This window comes from Marmota marmota, unplaced genomic scaffold (genome assembly GCF_001458135.2).
Source record: "Marmota marmota marmota unplaced genomic scaffold, marMar, whole genome shotgun sequence".
Taxonomy (NCBI): Eukaryota; Metazoa; Chordata; class Mammalia; order Rodentia; family Sciuridae; genus Marmota; species Marmota marmota.
Window position 1 is genome coordinate 38952679 of NW_026000082.1, and position 17987 is coordinate 38970665.

Sequence of the window (17987 nt, forward strand, 5' to 3'; positions counted from 1 at the left end):
GGCACCTGCGGGCCAGACGGGCCCCATCTCCACAGCTCAGCTGGGCCTCCTGTTTCTCCAAGTCTGTTTCTCACCTGCGGCTCAGGTCAAGGCCCTACCTGCTGCGCAAACAGGCTGTCAAACTGCTAGGGCTCTTTGCCTGGCACAGAACCCAAGGGTCCCCCCTACCCTGCAGCTAGGGCACCCCTGGACGTCCACGTCCAACCCCAGGGCACTTTGCCAAAGAGATGGCCACAGGCCCAGGCTGGCCTAGTGCCAGGGGAATGGGACCTGGACGTTCTCTACTGCTCAGGCCACAGGGGGTGCTCAGCCAGGGACCCTGGAATGTTGAGGTCCCTCCCTCCTTCCCGTGCCTGCCCTACCAAGGGGACAGCCCAGGACGGAGCCTCCTGAAATAACCAAATCTGGTTAGCAAGGCTAATTTTAAAAGCCACTCTGGCTGCCCCATGGGCCCTTCTGGGAAGCCATGAATGTCCCTGTGTGTGCCCCTGGGAGGGGCTCGGAATGGGCTCCCCCTTCTGCCTACCCATGCCGGAGCCCCCAAGCTGTTGGGCTCCAGGGGTCCAGGCTCCCTTCTGCCTCAGTCCACCAGGGTTTGCCTGGTGGCTCTCAGGGCCCTCCCCTGTCTCTGTCTTGGCCTCTCCCCCATCTGCATTTCCTGGTCTCTGCATCCCTTTATTCAGTGTCTCTGCCCCTCTCTGTCTCTGATGCTTGTGGTGTCTCCCCGGCAGCTGTGACTCTGCACCTCCCTCTGGGCCCCAGGAGGCTGGACACAGCATTCCTGAGGGGCCGTAAGCTGGGCGGTGCAGGCCAGACCAGGTGTGGGGGTGGTGTCCACGGGGGCGAGGGCTGCAGGTGGGGCCCATGGGGAGGGCGGCCATCCTGGGGCCGACAGTAGCTATCACCGGGCAGGCAGGGGCCAAGTCCAGGCACGACCTGGGCCATCTGGCCAGGCCAGGTGCCAGCCAGCAGGAGAAATAGCTCCAGAGGTTGGGCTGCCAGGCGCTACACACAGACACAAGGTGCCCAGTTCAATCTGAATGTCAGATAAACAAGGAATCGTTTTTAGTTTTAAGTATACCTCATGCAATATTTGAGACATACTTATAGTAAAAAATGTTTATTTGACATTCAAATTGAACTGGGCGTCCTGTGTTTTATCTGGCACCCCAGTCCAGCGAGGCTCTAGGAGTGAGGGGAGGCTTCTCAGGGACAGTGAGTTCCATAGGCCAGTCTGATGGGGGGACACTCCAGGCCCTGGGAAAATCCTAGTCTGAGGGGGGAGGCACAGGTCCTGCCCACAGGGAGCTCAATTTTCTAGGAGTGGGGAGGGTCCTTAGGAACAAGGTGAGGGGTACATGGCACCCAAACACAGTCTCCTTCTCAGCAAAGTCATAGGCAGCAGAAGGGAGGGTCCATGCGCTCTGCTGGGCGCTTGGGGTGGCGCACAGTAGGAGCTTCCTTAGTGTTTATTGAATAAATAAAAAGCCTCCAGCCCGTCCCGTCCCCTGGGCTTGGGGGGGCACCTGGCCAGCATGAGGCTGTAGAACCCCACTCCCAAGCTCCTGGGGGCCAGCGGGGGCCTGCACTGCCTCCACCCTCGGGGCTCCCCAAAGGGAGCTACAGAGGGGAGGAAAAGGACGGGGTCGGGGAGGTCCCCTCCTCCTCTGTCCTCTCCCCAGTCTCATGTGGGAGTGCTGGCTGGACCACGGTGCAGACGGAGGGGGACCTAGGGCAGGGTGACCTTGGCTTCTGGAGGGATGGCTGGCACCGCGCAGGAGGGACAGCCAAGGAGGCGCAGCTCAGAGCTGGTGCATTTGGACAAGCCGGGGGGACTCCGGAGGCCCAGAAAGTTGGGGATCAGAGTCTGGGGAGGTGAGATTTGGACCTTTATCCTGTGGTCCACTAACCTCAGGGCTTTCCCCAGGTGGGGTGGCATCTGGGCCTGTGGCCCTGTCACAGCCTCCGGGGGCAGCGTTCCCCCACACCCACACCTCCTGCTGAAGGGGTGGCCACTCCCACCGGGAACACCTGTCCCCAGGCCAGCCGGGCCATTGGCTCCCAGGATGACCTTGGGCAGTCCCGTGCCTCAGTTTACCCAACCCTAAAGCGGGACTAAGGCTGGTCCCTCCCTCTAGGATTCTGCAGGGACACCAGCCCGAAGTGCTCTGGAGGGGGGTCAGCTGCTGCTGCTGCTGATTGTCAGGTCAAGGCCCCCAGAGGGCAGGGAGGGCAGCTGGCCGGCTCCATGGCCTGCGTCCCACTTGCCAACCCAGCAGCCCCCTTTCCCCTCGGGGCTGCCCCAGCTGAGCCCTAGCCTCCTCCGAGGTCCCTCTGGGTCTAGGTGCCACGGACGGGCTTTCAGAGAGCGAGAGGGGGCCTTCACCTGATGGTGGGCTGGAGCCCGGCCCCTGCTCTTTGGGCCTCGTTTTCCCCCCTATGTGTCAAGGGGGCTGGGCTGGTCACCCGGCCGTGCCCGGCCAGGCCTCTGTGTCACCCTGTTAGTAACGCTCTAACTCTGAGCCTATAATCACATCTGTCCAGGGAGGAACTAACCCAGCGTTTCTTGAAATTGGGCTCTAATTGTGGCTTTTAGTGGAGTCAGATGCACCCCCACCCCCACCCCCAGCTGGAGTGAATCAGTGAGGCTGTCCTGGCCTGTCCCACCGCGGGCCGAGGCGCCCCCAGGGTCTGTCCGGGCTCCCACGGGGCCAGCCGTGGGACAGTAGCTCCTGTCTCTTGAGGACCTGCTGGGTGCCACGTTCTGGGTTGGGCACTTTCTGTCTAGGGGACTGTGTCACTCCCCATGGCTGTGGGAGGCAGGGACAATTTTGGGGAGGGGAGGGGATTTTTTTTAAGGGAGAAACTGAGGCTCAGACAGGCGGAGTCACGTGTGGGCAGAGTCTGAATTTGAACTCAGCTCTGTGGGCTCCAGGGTCGTGTCCTGGTCTGGAGGCTAAGCAGTGACCCCAGTGCTGTCGAGGCTCCCTCCCGAGCGGCTCTGAGGTGCCCAGGACTGTGCTGGCCGCCCTGCCCGTCCTTTCCATCCGTGTCTGCTCACAGGAGCCTGCCCCTTCCCTGCTGATCACCAAGACCCTCTCCCTCTGTCTTTCTTTCCTGCTCTGCAGACCTCTGGCCTCCAGCTCAGGGCTGTGTGTCCACTTGACGGTCGCCTGTCCCCGCCCCCAGAAGCAAGGAGCCAGGCCTGAAGAGCGGGGTGGGGGCAGACAGGCCAGGGGCAGCTCCCTCCTGGGCCGGGCGAGGAGCCTGCGGTTCCCTGTTTGTTCTGGAGAGCCGGCGCTTCCCCGAGGAGACAGCCAGTGGTTCCCAGGCCACAGCCCCTCAGGCGGAGCCAGACCACGGCTGGCCAGCCTGGAAGCACTGCCGGCCAGCCCCGCCGGGCTCCGCCAGGCCCTGGCGCTGGGTGGTCTGGGCAGCGGCCAGGGAGGCCTCGGGCCTGGCCACAGGGCAGGAGCCATGACCAGAGTCAGGCTTGAGGCTGCATAGAGGTCCCCTGGCCAGGGAAGGGCTGGACATGGGACAGAGATATGCATCAGGCGGTCTGTGCCTCAGGGGTGCCCGGGAGCGAAGACTGGGTCCCTCTTCCTCTGTCTGAAGGCCTCGAGGAGGCAGCGCCCCAGTTGGGTGCTCTCTGCCAGCCAGCGCTGCCTCAGGCAGGATCCTGCCTCAGAGGCTGGTACAAGGTCAGGGTTGACTGGCCGAAGACTCAGACCCCAGCCCTGCCTCCTCGGAACCTCGGTTTCTCCATTTGTGCGACAGGCAGGGGACAGGACTTTGTGTTCTTCAAGGTCCCTCCCAGGTGGGCAGTCCATGGATGGCAGGTGGCCCAGGCTGGAAGGATCTCCCCAAGTTCCCAACCCCTTGTGAGGGGCTTCTCCTTGTCCCTGTCCCAGGGATCCTCTACCACTTCATCAAAGCACTCTCTGCCCCTGGAGTGTGAGAGCTCCTGACAGGCCCCGGCTCAAACCCCGCCGCTGGCTCTCTGTGACCTCAGGCAGCCTCTCCCCCTCTCTGCTCTTTGCTGCAAGTACCACCATGACGCTGTGGGCCTGCAGCCTGGACGAGTCCTCCACTCCAGACCCCTTCTCCCGGCCCCTGTCCAGCGCTCCCACCCAGGGCAGTGGGCGCCTCCCAGTGCTCCATTCTCTCCCCAAGTCTGGTCCCCCGTGGCCATGACAGCACCTCTCTCCCCGGCTGCTCGGGCCACACACCTGGGAGGTGTCCCGTTCCCTCGCTTCTTCCCACGCGCCGTCCACCAGCAAGCCCTGCTGGCTGAGCTTCCAAGCATGTCTGGGCTCCAGCGCCTTCCCGCCACCACCAGCTCCAACCAGCACAACACAGGGCCTCCGGCCCGCGCCAGTGTCCTCTCCTGGCACTCCAGAGCCATCGAGGGAGAGCATGAGTGGTCACGTCGCCCATGCTTCCAGCCATCCGCCACCAGAAGCAAACGTAGGCCCCTGCCCAGCCCCCGCCACTGCCCCCTCCTCGCGCTGGGGCCACATCACCTAGCTCTGCCCCTCAAACGTGGCGAGTTCATCGCCACCTCCCTCTTTTCCCTGCTGAGAGCAATTTGTCCTCCAGGTTTTTGCAAAGCCACCATCTCACTAATTGGGTCTCAGTTCCAATGTCACCAGTTCAGACAGGCCTTCCCTGACCACCAGCTCCAGTCGCACCCCCAGTCACTCCCTGGACCTTGCTCTTATCTGAAAAATGGGCCAGTGCCTGTGTCCTACTCCAGTGAGGTCAGAGGGTGGGAAGGGACCACAGCAGGAGGGTGAAGCTGCAGTCCCTGCTGCCTCCTGTCTCACCACACCCGCTGCTCCGGCATAGCTGACAGGAAGCCATGAGAACCCTCTGCTGGAAGTGGACACTGGACTCCTCTGCCTGTTTCACCGCGTGACTTCGGCTTGGTGTCTGAGCCTCTCTGTGCTGCCTTTCTTCCCTGGACTGTTGAAGTCCACTCCAGCCCTGAGCTTTGCCTGGGGTTTGGGGGAAGGAGACTCCTCAGAGAGAGAGAGAGAGAGAGAGAGAGAGAGAGGGAGAGATGCAGGGTCAGGACACCTACCTCACCTTGAAGGTGGGTGTCCAATGGCAGCTGCTCATGTCCCCAGAGCAGGGTTCTCTCTCCCCCTGCAGGCAGCCGCCCTCGGTGCTCAGCCTCATGGCTGCTGTGATGTCCCTGCAGCCAGGTGACCTGTGTGGGCAGGAAGCTAATGAGCCAAGGTGTTCTACCCAGGTTGACTCGGGGGGCCCAGACCCCTGGAGCCACCCGCCTGGCATGGATAAGCCCACAGGACAGGGGCTCAGCATGGGCACCCACTACCAATTTCGGGGCTAGGTGGTCAGGTCCAGCCTCTGATGTCCCCCCGTCCACACACCTGGGGCTCATGCTCTTACACCTGGACCCTTCCTCTCTGTTCCTCCGAAGCCCTCCCTGCCCATCACCCCAGCTTGGGAGGTTGGCTTCAAGGTCAAGGAGTCCACGGAGAAGGGAGTGGGCTCCAGTTAGCAGGCGGTGATGACCAGTCAGCCTCTGACCCCAGGACCAAAGGATGGGCACAGTGACCCTCAGCCACACACTGAGCCCTCCTGTCTCCTAGAAGTCTCAGTGCGGGAAACCTGTGCTCCAGGAGAAGCAGGCATTGAAGTCCAGCCCTGTCCGTCACCAAAGGTAACCCAGTGTGTTTAAACCTGCACTCTGGCCGGGCACAGTGGCCTACACCACCCGTGGTCCCAGCCACGCAGAAGGCTGAGGCAGGAGGGTCCCAGGTTTGAGGCCAGCCTCGGCAACTTAGACCCTGCCTCCAAATAACATTTAAAGAGGGGGCTGGGGATGTAGCTCTGTGGTGGAGTGCCCCTGGGGTCCATCCCCGGCAGCACAAAAATCAAAAACAAAAACAAAACCCTGCCCTCTGAGCCTGCCGCTTGGCTCCGGGTGCTGGCCCTGGCCCTGGTTAACGGTGCGACTCCCAGAAGCTGCCAGATTTTGCTTCTGTTTGTTCATCTGTAAAATGAGGATAATGACAGTCCCATCCTCCCAGGGTGGTAGGAAGGAAAATGAGGTCATGTGTGTGTGGGACACGCAGGAGCAGTGCCTGGGACCCAGGCGATACACCACGAAGTGTCCCTCATTGTGACTGTGCTAGGGCCCCACCGGGATCCTAACCCTGGGCTCCAGGAGGCGGGAGGTTGAGGGTGGCCCTGGCCGGCCGGCCCCAACCAGGGGCTCCAGCCCAGCCTGCCTCCCCCTGGTCGGCGGCTCCACATGCCCACTCCACCCCAGGGTCACGCAGACTGTGGAGGAGCCAGGGAAGGGCTGGCGCCTGGCTGGGGCAGGGCAGCCAGGAGGCCCCAGGAGGGAACCTCGCAGCCCAAAGCCTCCTGAGAACCTGATCCCCTCCAGGCCCCCACGGTGGGTCTGACTTGGTGGGAGGTCTCGGGTTCAGCCCCCAGGGCTAATTATAACTCGCTGCCTCCCTCCCGCGGCCCCCACCCAGGGCTCTGTCCACCACCCCACCAGGGAGCCCGGAGTCTGGCTGATGGGCTGGAGTTGTTTTCCTGGGAGAAACTCAAGGAGAGGCATGGGTTGGAGCCAGGCAGACCCATCCAGGCTCCAAATCCAGCCGTCACCTGTAAGTCACAGGGCCTGGGGGGTGGCTGCCCTGCTGAACACCCATTTTCTCATCTGTAAAGGGGAGGCCACCTCCCAGGGTGTGGTGTGCGAGGCCTGCCCCAGGGCTGCAGCCCCCCTCACCCCACTGCCCTCTCTGGGCGCTTCATAGGGTGGGTGGCACGTAGTAGGTGTCCAGTTGCCTCTGGCTCAGACCTAGAGCGTTTAGTTTCTTCATTCTGACCAACAGGCAGGGACTGTCAGGGCCATCCTGGGACCTGTCCTCTCCCTCCCAGCCCATTTCCATGGCCCCAGCTTCGACTGTCCAGTAGCCATCTCAGTCTAGCCTCCAGCCCTCTACTTCCTCCTCTTGAAGTGACTTCAAAACTGGCTTCCAGCCAGGCGCGGTGGCACATGTCTATAATCCCAGTGGCTCAGGAGGCTGAGGCAGGAGGATCCCAAGTTCAAGGCCAGCTGCAGCAACATATGGAGGCCCTAAGTAACCTAGCTAGACCCTGTCTCAAAATAAAAAAACAAAAAAGGGCAGAGGATGTGGCTCAGTGGGTAAGTGCCCCTGGTACAAAAAGAAAAAAAAAAAAGCCAGGATGAGGGGATGATCTTTCAAACATGACGGTCAGGACATCTCACAGCTCCCAAGGTCTTCAGGGTCAAATCCCCATTTCTTGGAACTGCACCTGAGGCCTTCCTGCCCACTCTCCCCGACAGTGCTTCCTTCTGAAGTCCTCTCTGCACCTCACACCCCAGGCCCCTGCCCTTGGTAAGCCTCTGCTCCCTTCTGTCCCCTCTGCCCCTCCCCATGGCCTCCCCTCTTGGGCTGGGGACTGCGGCAACCAGAGGAGCTACACCTCCCTGATGGGCGGCCATTTCTCAGCCCCAACTGACCACTGCCCAGCAGAGATGTGGCGTCCAGGGCCAGCTGAGTCTTCCAATTTTTCAAAAAACTCAGAATTCCAAATCTTCAATGATATGAAATATCCCAATGACAGAGATGTGTGGGGCGTGTGTTGGTGTCCGACACCCACAGAGCTGACCCCGCTGGTGCCCCTTTAGAGCAGGCGATCTCCCCCAGTGCAGGGGGCAATTTTGTCCCCCAGAAATCTAGAGGTCAAAGGCCAGGGGTGCTGCCACACCCTACTGTGCAGAGGACGGTGCCTATAGTAGAGACTTAGCTGGATCTAAATGTCCCATCAAAAACTACATTTCCCAGACTCCTTTGCCCCGAGGTGGGCTCAGGACAAATTCTTATCTATGGGCTCGGAGTGGAAGTGTGGTTGTCGGGGCAGAAATGGTTTAAAAGCAGGTGTGTCACCTCCCCCCATGGAAGCGCTGGTCAGGTAGCACGTCCAGGACCTAAGCCACAGGTGGAAAGGGCCAGGGTCCCCGCCTCCTGGCCAGGCACACCCCTGGTGCTTGAGATGGAAGTAAATTCTGACTGTGTGGGTCCCGAGGTTCTGGGCTTACCTTTAACAGCCTGAGAGCGCAGCGGAGGGGAGTGGCCTGTCCCAAGAAGCTGTCATTGTACCGTCTAGTTCCATGGTCGGGGATACTGGTGGCTGGAGCTGCGACCTCTGCCTCGATGACCAGATTAGGACCCAAGTCCAGGATGGTCAACACAGAGTGTGCCGAGTGGGTCTGGGGGACAGGAGCCAGGCCCCACCTGGGCGAGGAGGCTGGAGAGGGCTCTGGAGCTGAGGGCACCTGAGGCTCAGCCACGCCTGGTTCTGGGAGGACACACGGCCCTGGGGTAGGGAGAGTTCCTGGCCCTCCTAGGGTCCTAAGTGCCCACCATGCACTAGACCCTGCGCTGGGCAGGGGTGCCAGAGATGTCGATGACCTTGCCCGAGTCCCCAGGAAGAAGAAGGTGACAGAGTGGAGATGGGGACCCCTCTCTGTAATCCACAGCCCCCTGCTTCCTAGCCCTGTGGGCGACCCCCAGATGACACGGGCTGGTATCCTCTGGGCACTCAGGGCTCCTGCACCATGCCATGGGGCTTCCCCCCGGCCCTTCAAGAGGGCTATTTTATTTCTTTATTTTGAGACAGCCTGGATAAGTTGCTTAGGGCCTCAATAAGTTGCTGAGGCTGGCCTTGACTTTGTTGGAAGGCCAAGGTCAATTCTCCTGGGAGGAACCCTTGGCCAACGAGGGAGGAACACAGAAGAGGAAATACACCTGCTCCTCTCCCCACGGGGGTCTGAGGGTCTGGAGCACCTCTCCTACACTGTCCCCCAGGGGTCCACAGAGGGGTCCATTGCTGCCACCCACCAATGGCGACCTCCTCAACCCCCAGCCACAGAGGAAGCGTTCTCAGCTCCCTGCCCTTCCGGGCTCTGCTGCTTCTGTCCCCAGCTGGTGCTCTCTGGGCTCCTCTAACAAACAACTTGGGCCCAACTCCTTATCTTAGGGTCTGGGTGTGGGAAACTCAATCAAAGATACCAGGTACGGTTTGCACACCCCTGAGACAGGTGGCTGGGTTTCAGGCGGTGCTGGGGAACTTCTATTACTATTATTTGGGTACTGGAGATTGAACTAGAGGTGCTTACCCACTGAGCCACATCGCCAGCCCTATTTACTTTTTTTAAATTTTGAGACAGGGTCTGGCTAAGTTGCTTAGGGCCTCCATAAGTTGCTGAGGCTGGCCTTGAACTTGTGATCCTCCTGCCTCAGCCTTCCAAGCTGCCAGGATTACAGGTGTGCACCACCATACCCAGTTGGGAAACTTAAAAAAAAAAAATAACTGCTTACATATGAAATGAAAGATCAGTTAAGGAAATAATAGTACAGAGATATGGCAAAAATTGTGAAGATATTAGAAGAATAACACCTGAATGTACTGCACCGCGCAGTCCAAGATGAGGTGGCTGTGTCCCGGAAAGAATGTATGTATGTAGTTTCTTTTTTGGGGGGAAATATTTATTTTTTAGTTTTAGGTGGATGCAACACCTTTATTTTATTTATTTTTATGTGGTGCTGAGGATCGAACCCGGCGCCTCACACATGCCAGGCGAGCGCTCTTCCACTGAGCCCCAGCCCCAGCCCCTGTAGTTTCCTTCTTATCCCAGCACAGTTTGGCTGTGCTCCCCTTTTTGCCAGGACTACCAGGAAGCTCAGAGACGAATCTTGGTTTGTATTTCCATCCTGGAGGATGTCCACCCCAGGCCCAGGGCCTCTCATCTCTCTTGGTTCCTAGTTACCCAGCGTGGGCTCTGAGTCATTTGTATTGGCTGGGACCTGGTGGGCAGGAGTGTGGAAGTGTATCATAAACAAAGAAGGGATGTCATTAAGTCCAGGAGCTTTGGAATCTGACCCATCTGGGTCCAAATCCCTGCTCCACAACGTGGGGGACCTTGACAATCACATCGCCTCCCGCGCTCCTGGTGTCCTTACTTATAAATGTGGAGGAATCCATTGGAGCCTCAGAAGCAGCCTTTTCATATTGTAAGGGATCCTGAGTGCAGCATTGGAGTTGGGAAGGTGCGATGGCCAAGGCCAAGGTCGACGGAAGCGCCTTGAGGGCTCAGCCCTCTGCCCTTAATCAGAGCCCGGCAGGCACTCCGCATTTGTGCGAGGCTGGGGATGGATGTGCTACCACGGGCCAGGGCATTGCAGTCCCTGGGTCCCCGCAGCAGGGGTGCCACCTGGCCACGAGAGACCCTTGGCAGTGGGTCTCAGGCAGGCCCTCCTCTGTAAGGACCCTCTCCCACTTCACAGGTAGCAAAACTGAGACCCAGACACACAAAGCCTTTGTCCAGAGTTGCCCAGGCCGACAGGAAGCCCCACGTCCCTGCCCAACCCTCCTGCTCCCGAGTCCAGCTCTTCCCAGAGAAATGAGCTTATTTCAGTCTCTTTCTCACTGACCACAAAGACGCAGCCCTGTCCTCAGAAATATTTGGAAACTTTTATTTAAATGTTTTGTGTTCCCTTTTAACCAACACCGAAAGGAGATTTTTTTTTTTCCTTCCAAACAGGAGAGAGGCTTCAGCGAGGAGCTGGTGTGTGTTCAGAGCTGGTGTGCAGCCCCGCCAGGCTGCTCTTCCCAGCTTGGCCACCCTGCGAGGACAGCCAGTCTCAGGAGGTGGCTTCCTGGGAGCCTGGCAACCTCGGAGGGAGGGAGTGACCCCCACCCTGAGCAGAGAGGCCTGGTCCCCCCGAAGGCATGGCTGGGCTCAGGGACCAAGAGCAGGGGGCCCAGGGGCTTCCAGAGGAAGAGGAAGGGAAGGAGAGGGCTGGGTCTGGCATGTTCCATGGAGGTGCAGCCTCGTGGGTCTGGAGAAGTATCTTAGTTAGAAAAATAAGACGCTTTGAGAGTTCCTGCAGTCTGTGCTCTGCCTGCCCAAGAAAACCGACCCTGTTGGCCAAGGGCAGCGGGAGGGCTTCGAGAGCTGAGGCCAGGGGTCAGGCTGGCCCCGTGGAGGACTCCAGAGGGGAGTGAGGTGGGCAGCAGGCTTTGGTTCCTGGGTCCCCTGTCCTGGCAGCTGCAGAGGCTGCGGGGACCTTGGCCTCCCCGCCCGGGAAGTGTGGGCTGCCGGGCAGTCGGCAGCTTCGGGAGGGGGAAGCTGGCCATCTGCCGTGGGCTTTGGGTGCCGGGCCCTGAGCCCTCAGAACAGGGTGCCCAGGGGGAGCAGCGCCAGCAGGAGCAGCAGGGGCCCCGGAGTGGGGCTGCCCGCCGCGGTGGCCCGGGCACAGTGGTCCAGGTTGGTCCCGATGCAGGCTGCGTACGCCATCACGTGGGGGATGTAGTTCTGCTCATGGACACCGTGCAGCAGGTGGGCCATGGGGCCCTTGGCAAAGACGGCCACGTCCTCCCCGCCGTGGGTCTCGTGGCGCAGGGGCACAGCCGACTGGGCCTGGTAGTTGTTGTGAGCTGTGGGCCAGGAGAAACGTGGCTGAGGGCCCACTGGGCCGTGGCGCTGGGCAAGTGACCTCTCCCTCCCCATCCAGCCGGCCTGAGTGCCCCACTAAAGAAAGAGGTGTAGCTCAGTGGTAGAGAACTTGCCTAGCATGCATGAGAGAATTAACTTTTTCTGGGCTATTTGGATTAGCAGGGAAGAGTCGACTAAAGAGAAGTCACCAATGGCTGCATCATCGGCCCCCCCAGGGACTATTGGGGTGTCAAGAGCAAATGAATACTCAACGGTATGGAGCTGGATGAGCTAACTGCAAAGCCTCATGGGCTGGAATTTTACACAGCCAGTAAAAACGACTGTAACACACCAAGTACCTATATATGCCAGGCACCATGCTAAGCTCATCAGACCTATTGAATCCTCCAGTTTAAAGTCCTTGGAAGGCACAACCTTTTTAGGGAGGAAACTGAAGCTGAGAAAGGGGATGGTCCATGCCCAAAGTCACAGAGCTACTAAATTGTAAGAGGGGATTCAAATGGAGGTTGCTCTCACTCAAGTCTGGGCTATTCCAGGACCACTGACATTGGCAACAAGCTACACTGTTCTTCCCAGCCTGTCCCAAGGGCTGCCCCATGCCTGTCCTGCCCTGGCCTTGGGGTCTCACCATAGTCCACCATGGATACGTTCTCCCGCTCGCCGTCCACCACCTTGTAGCCAGGCCCGTTTCCGTACAGGATGGCGGTGAAGGGCTTCTTGTCCGTGTCGCTCACCATGGGGGCCAGACCTGCACAGAGACAAGAGTCCACCCACCATCCATCCATCCCCTCCTCTTCCTGTCCGTCTGTCCTTCCTCTCTCCTACTCAATCCCCAGCCACGCAGACCCCACTTCAGCATCGCACACTTGACTTGCTCCAGCCCCGTCCCACGCCCATCCTCCCTGCCCGGCTACCGCTGGTCCTCCCCTCGGGCTGCTTCCTGCTTCCTGCGCCCCCGTGGAGGCCCCTTACCAAAGATGGAGTTGCCCCGGGGGGTGTATCCACCAAAGGTGAAGACGTGGGAATGGTCAGCAGTGACCACGGTCAGCGTGTCTTCTGGAGAGGTCATGGCTCCTGCCTGCCCAATTGCCCGGTCCATCTCCACCGCCTCGTGCAGCGCCTGCTTGGCTTTGCCCTCGTGGTGTCCGTGGTCAATCCTGCCTCCTTAGGACATCAAGGTAAAGGCCTTGAGAGGGGGCAAGGGGAGCAGATCGGCCCCCTCAAGCCCCACGACCCTGTCCAGGTCACAGTTGCCTTGACAGGCGCGCACAGTGACTGTCACTAGGAAGCACCGTGGGCCAGGCACGTCTCAGGCGTCCCGTGAGCCGTTTGGTCTTTCCAGAGGCCAGACAGGGGCCGCAGGACCAGAGTCCAGGGACGGAGGCTGCAGAGCCCAGGTCCTAAGGCAGATCTGCCAGACTGAATCCCTGCCGTCTGTCCACCACCCGTCTGTCCTAGCACTGTCTCTTCAGAGTCGCTGAGGACTTCAGGGAGGCTGGGGAGGGGAGCAGCCCTGAGTCCCTGCAGGCGGGCACAGCAGAGCCATGTCAGGGTGCCCTCCACCGCGGGCCTGGGCTGAGATGGACGCGATGGGCCCTATTTACACATGAGGCCTACAGAGGGAGAGCGGGTGCCCGTGGTGGGGCCTGCGGGGGCTGAGGCAGGCGTGACTCCTACTGCCCTGGTTCTCCATCTCCACCTTGAAAACAATCCCGCTACACAGAAGGCCCAGGTCACTGTCCTCACACCGTGAGAGGCCTTCCATGCCAGCCCATGGGGGCCTAAGCTCATGCCACCTCCCTCGGTGCGTGCACAGCCCTGGCTCTGAGCTTGGCCTCGCAGCTGAGGGCTGAGTGGCTTTTGGGGGACACCTCCCCATCCTGCCCACCAGCAGATGCTGCCTGGGTGGACACGCCCAGCTGAGGGTCCTGCGCCCGGGCGCCTGGGTGACAGGCTGCCCTCCCTCCACCAGCCTCGGCCTCGCTGCTCTGGCCGGCGGGCTGCAGGGCGGGCCTTACCTTTATTGTGGCTTTGGGAGCAGCTGGCCCGGCGGGCTGGCCTGGCCCTGCTCACAAAGAAGACAATCCCCGGGGAAGCATGTCCGCCACCACTGGTTCCTGGCTAGCTCCTCAGCACCAGAGGCCTGCTCAGGGCCAGGCCGAGACCGCTGGGCTTGTGGGAACCCCGGGGTTTGGCAGGAGAGCAGCCAAGCTGGGGGGGGCGGCCCCTGGCCCCCGGAAGGTGGAGGAGCCCGTGCACATGTGTGTGGGGAGAGTGTGGCTGTGCAAATAGGCCCACGTGTCTGTGTGGGGGTGTGTGCACGCACATCACCACAGGACAGGGTGAGGAAACACAGAGGGCAGTGGCTCTCAGAGCTCCGGAAAGATCCGGAATCTTTTATCATTCCCCTCACTTCCCATTGCGGCTGCCTGGGCTAGTGCGTAATCCTAACCATGATAATAACAGGAATACTGAGGACTTATCCTTCGCTGGGTCCTGTTCCAAGTAGTTCCCATTTCTGAGTCCTGCGGAGGCCTGTCACCCCTTGAGGCCACACAGCCAGTGGGTGGCAGCACCAGGACGAGATCCCCAATCTGACTCCACAGCCTCTCGCAGAGGCCGAGCCAGGAGTCCCTGTGGAATGGCAGCCTGTGCGCTGAGGAGGCCTCTCTGAGCCGTCTGCAGGGGGAACTTGAGTGGGGGTTTCCAGCATCCCCACCCCCAGTCTGCAGCTCCTCAGCCCAAAGGGAATTTCTCTCTTCGTCCCCAAAAGGGGAAGTTCCCTTTGAGAGCTGGACCACCCCTCCCCTGGCTCCAGGGCCGATTCTGGAAGTGTCCTCTCGGCAGGCTGGGGCACCTACCTTCCACCAGCAAGAAAAAGCCTTTGGGGTTCTTCTTCAGGATCTTGATGGCCACGCCCACCATCTCAGAGAGTGACGGGTCAGTCACATTGTTCCTGTTCAGCTCGTACTGCATGTCCCCAGGCTCGAAGAGACCTGCGGACACAAGGACGAGGTGGACGTCGCACGCCCTGGCCCTGCCAGGAGGACCACCAGGAGCCCGGGGTGTCTCAGGAACACAGGTTCCCACACCCAACTTGGGGGTGGTGTGGTGGGGGAGGAGCCTATCTGGGTGGCTCTTGTGGGTCCAGAATTGTGCCCACGGTTCCTACCATCTTCTCAACCACCACCAGGGTCCGGGGATCTCCAGGCCCATTCTACCGAGGAGGAGACGGACGCTCAGAGGCGTCCAGCTGCTTGCTGGGCAGCTGGGAAGTGCCAGGTCTGAGATCCCCTCCGTCATCCTGCCTCAGCATGGGGGACCCAGGACACAGTGCCATGGCTTCAAGGCAAGGGCTCTGGCCTGCATCTGGCCAGGCAACGTGAACACAGGCGTATTTCCGTGGGAGCTTGGAGGGGCACCGGGGTCGTGCCATTGTGGCACAGCAGGAAGTTTGATGTCATTGTCCCTTTTGTTCCCTGAGCTCAATTTTCTCTCTTGTGACACAGGAGAGTGACCACTCCTTGCCCGTGTAGCCCATCTGGGCGTTTCCAGTTCTGAGTGTCCTTCCAGAACACCTTGGCTGCCACACGGGTGCACACAGCCGGACAGCTCCAACAAGGGACCACCCACTCGGGCCACACGCTGTCCTGGGTGCTTTGGAAGCAGGTGGGAGTTGGCTTCCAAGATGGCACCCAATAATCCCTGTCCCCTGGAGTTCATGCCCTACTGTGGTCCCCTCCCACACTGGCCACCTAGGGCTGCCCCGGGCCCCTTGCCTACTCTCCATTCCCTGCGGAGCGGGGCCAACCATCAGGACGGGCAGAGACAACTTAACTGGCTTCCTCCCTGGCATGTCCCTGGGCTGACTCCGGCTCCCTGTCCCCTCCCTCTGCCCACCCCTAATCCAGGGGCAGTTTAAGCCTTGGCTCCCAGCCAGGGCTTGGCTGTCTGGGTCATACTGCTCTCAGCTGTGTGGCATGCTGCAGGCCACCGCCCTCTCTGAGCTTCAGTTTCTCCTTGAGCCCGATGGGGCTGATCCCTTTACAGCCAGCAGGCTTCAGGCCTCCTTCCATGAACACACACCTTTCCTGACCCCTCCCAGGTCCTAGAAACGGATGACAAAGGCCCTAAGAGGGAGCAGGCCAGGGCTTCTCCTGGGGCCCGGGCTCACGCAGCCCCAGCTGCAGGCCCCACTTACCCAAGAGGTAGTCCACGCTGTCGGGGTTGAGGCTCAGGAGCTCCGTGCGGTTCCAGACAAAGTAGGAGTGCTAGGAGGCAGGGACAGGGTCAGCGCGTGCGTCCCCAGCTGGCCTCAGTCTGGGGCATTTCATTGTTTCTTTCCATCATTTAACATCCCTCCCTGAGGACCCACCCTCCCTGACCTCAAGAAATGACAAGCAAATAGGCAATTCTAATGGAGAATGCAGTGGGGCAGGACTCTGGGGAACTAGGAGGCGGTGAGCCCAGAGGCGGGGTCAGGGAGGGCTTCCTGGTAGAGGTGATGTCCTACCGGAGCCCCGGGGGCCAAGCAGAAGTTGTCAGGGGAGTCACGGGGCAAAGAGGAGGCAGGCCCAGGTCCCCAGGGCCATGGGTGCCCACTGAGGAGTAGGAGCTGTGTCTGGGGTGGTGGTAAGGCAGCTTCGCACCCTCCCTGTCTTGGGGTCCCCATCCAGGAGGGGAGACAAAGGAGGTGCAGCCTCCCTGGGGCATGTAGACACAGACAGAGGCAGGCCCAGCTCAGTCTGGAGACGGCACCGTTCAGGCCTGGACCTGGGGACCCAGGACTGCCAAGAATCAGCTGTGTGTCCTCAGGACACCCCTTGCCTTCTCTGGGCAGTGGAATTGGGGTCAGTGGTCTTCAAAACCTCAGAGGCTGCTGTGGGGGGGGGGCAAGGAGACGAAAGTCGGGCTCCGAGTCCCTGCTACGTGAGGTCAGTTGGTCCTCACTTCAGTCCCCGGAGGATACTCCGTTTCACAGACAAGGACCCCGAGACACCCAGGACCTGCAGCTCCTAGGTGGTCACGGTGACGTTGATGAGACACGCACTCTTCAGGTCTGGTTTTCTAGAATGCCACCCATCCGGGACCAGACAGTGACCCCTCTGGCAGGACTCGGGGGCCATGGTATGGCCCCTCCCCATCTCGGGGCTCGAGAGGCAGTGCCAGGGCAAGAAGGGCGAAGCTCGGCCCCATGTTCCAGGTGGGGAAACTGAGGCTGGGAGGGGTGGTGTCTCTGGCCAGCCTGAGCCGATGCAGGAGGCAGAAAAGGGCCAGAAGCCACTCAGTCCCACACCGCCCCAGACCCTGGGGGCCATAGCTGGGCCCTGTCCCCACCTAGTTGTTGGCCTAGCTTCATCCCACGCCTCCCCAGGGGCCAGTCCTGGAACCCTGAGAAACCCAACCCCAGAGTGACATCAAAGCGGCTGCCAGGCTGCTCCCCACTGTCTTCAGCCTGACCACAGTCATTTCCAGACCCCAGCTGCCCTAAGCAGGCGCACCGTACAGATTTAAAGGGACAGAGCCTCTTCCCAGAGCCACAGCCTGGGACCCTCTCCAAGCCCCGCCCATTCCCTCCCCTGGTCAAAGGTCCCTGGTTCACACACTCCTGTGCCCTCCTGCCATCTGCCCAGGGCTACTGCTTCCACCCCTGCCTTCCACTTGCTAGGGACTTCCGGGCCCTTCCCTCGTGGCCTGTCCCCTCTGGGTGCCTGCAGACCCCAGGCTGCCCGCCATCAGAGCATAGGACATTCCCTGGGTCTGATTCATCCTTGCGCCTTGGGCTTCTGTGCCCTCCTCTGCAGGAAGACACCAGTTGATCACCTACTATGTGCCAGTCACAGGACTGTTGGTCCCTTAGAACCCGTGAAGGGACAGGTGGTGATCCCTATTCACAGAGAACACTGAGGCACAGAGTGGGTCCCCAGCCCAGGGTCCCCCAGCCGCCTGCTCGGGCTACCTTCTCTTTAGGCTTGAAGCTCTTCCAGATGTCCACGAGGTTCAGGCCGTCCAGCCGCGTGCCCCCAGCCTTCTCGTCCATCCTGTACTCCACGTCGGTTTTATTCTTAGGGAACATGTACTTCCGGCCACCTCCCAGGATCACCTAAAGGGGACAGGAGCCATCAGCATGCCGGGGTTCCAAGATGTCCAGAAGCCCCACGGCCCTGGCCTGTTCAGCTGGATTCCTGGGGTCCCTGGGGAGGTGGGAGACTTTCCCAAGTCCCCGAGTCCCGGGTCCAGCCCTCTCTGAGCCTCCACATTTTCAGCCTGGGAGATGAAATCGCTGCTTTGGGGCTTCTGGGTGAGACTGGAGCTTCCGATGACTTCATTACGAGCCTGACACGCCAGCTTCCACCCATGGAAGAAAAGCCCTGCGTGTCAGGCACTGAGCCCCGAAGGCGCCCATCATTTCCCCATGAAGAAACTGGCACAGAAATGTGATTTCTTTGTCTTA

The 17987-nt window shown here is 60.4% G+C and overlaps 1 protein-coding gene across 6 annotated transcripts in view; it reads right to left on the reverse strand.

Annotated features, from left to right (window-relative positions):
• Positions 1-10526: 10526 nt before the first annotated feature.
• The window catches only part of Alpl (alkaline phosphatase, biomineralization associated), a 43686-nt gene continuing 36225 nt past the window's right edge, over positions 10527-17987 (reverse strand). For all 6 annotated transcript variants that reach the window (XM_048816124.1, XM_048816128.1, XM_048816126.1 and 3 more), the window contains 6 exons: positions 17493-17636; positions 15735-15804; positions 14395-14529; positions 12506-12697; positions 12162-12281; positions 10527-11514 (listed from right to left, as the gene is read on the reverse strand). In XM_048816124.1, coding sequence (XP_048672081.1) covers positions 11249-11514; positions 12162-12281; positions 12506-12697; positions 14395-14529; positions 15735-15804; positions 17493-17636 — 927 coding nt within the window. In that variant the 3' untranslated portion in view covers positions 10527-11248. The remainder of the gene's footprint in view (positions 11515-12161; positions 12282-12505; positions 12698-14394; positions 14530-15734; positions 15805-17492; positions 17637-17987) is intronic.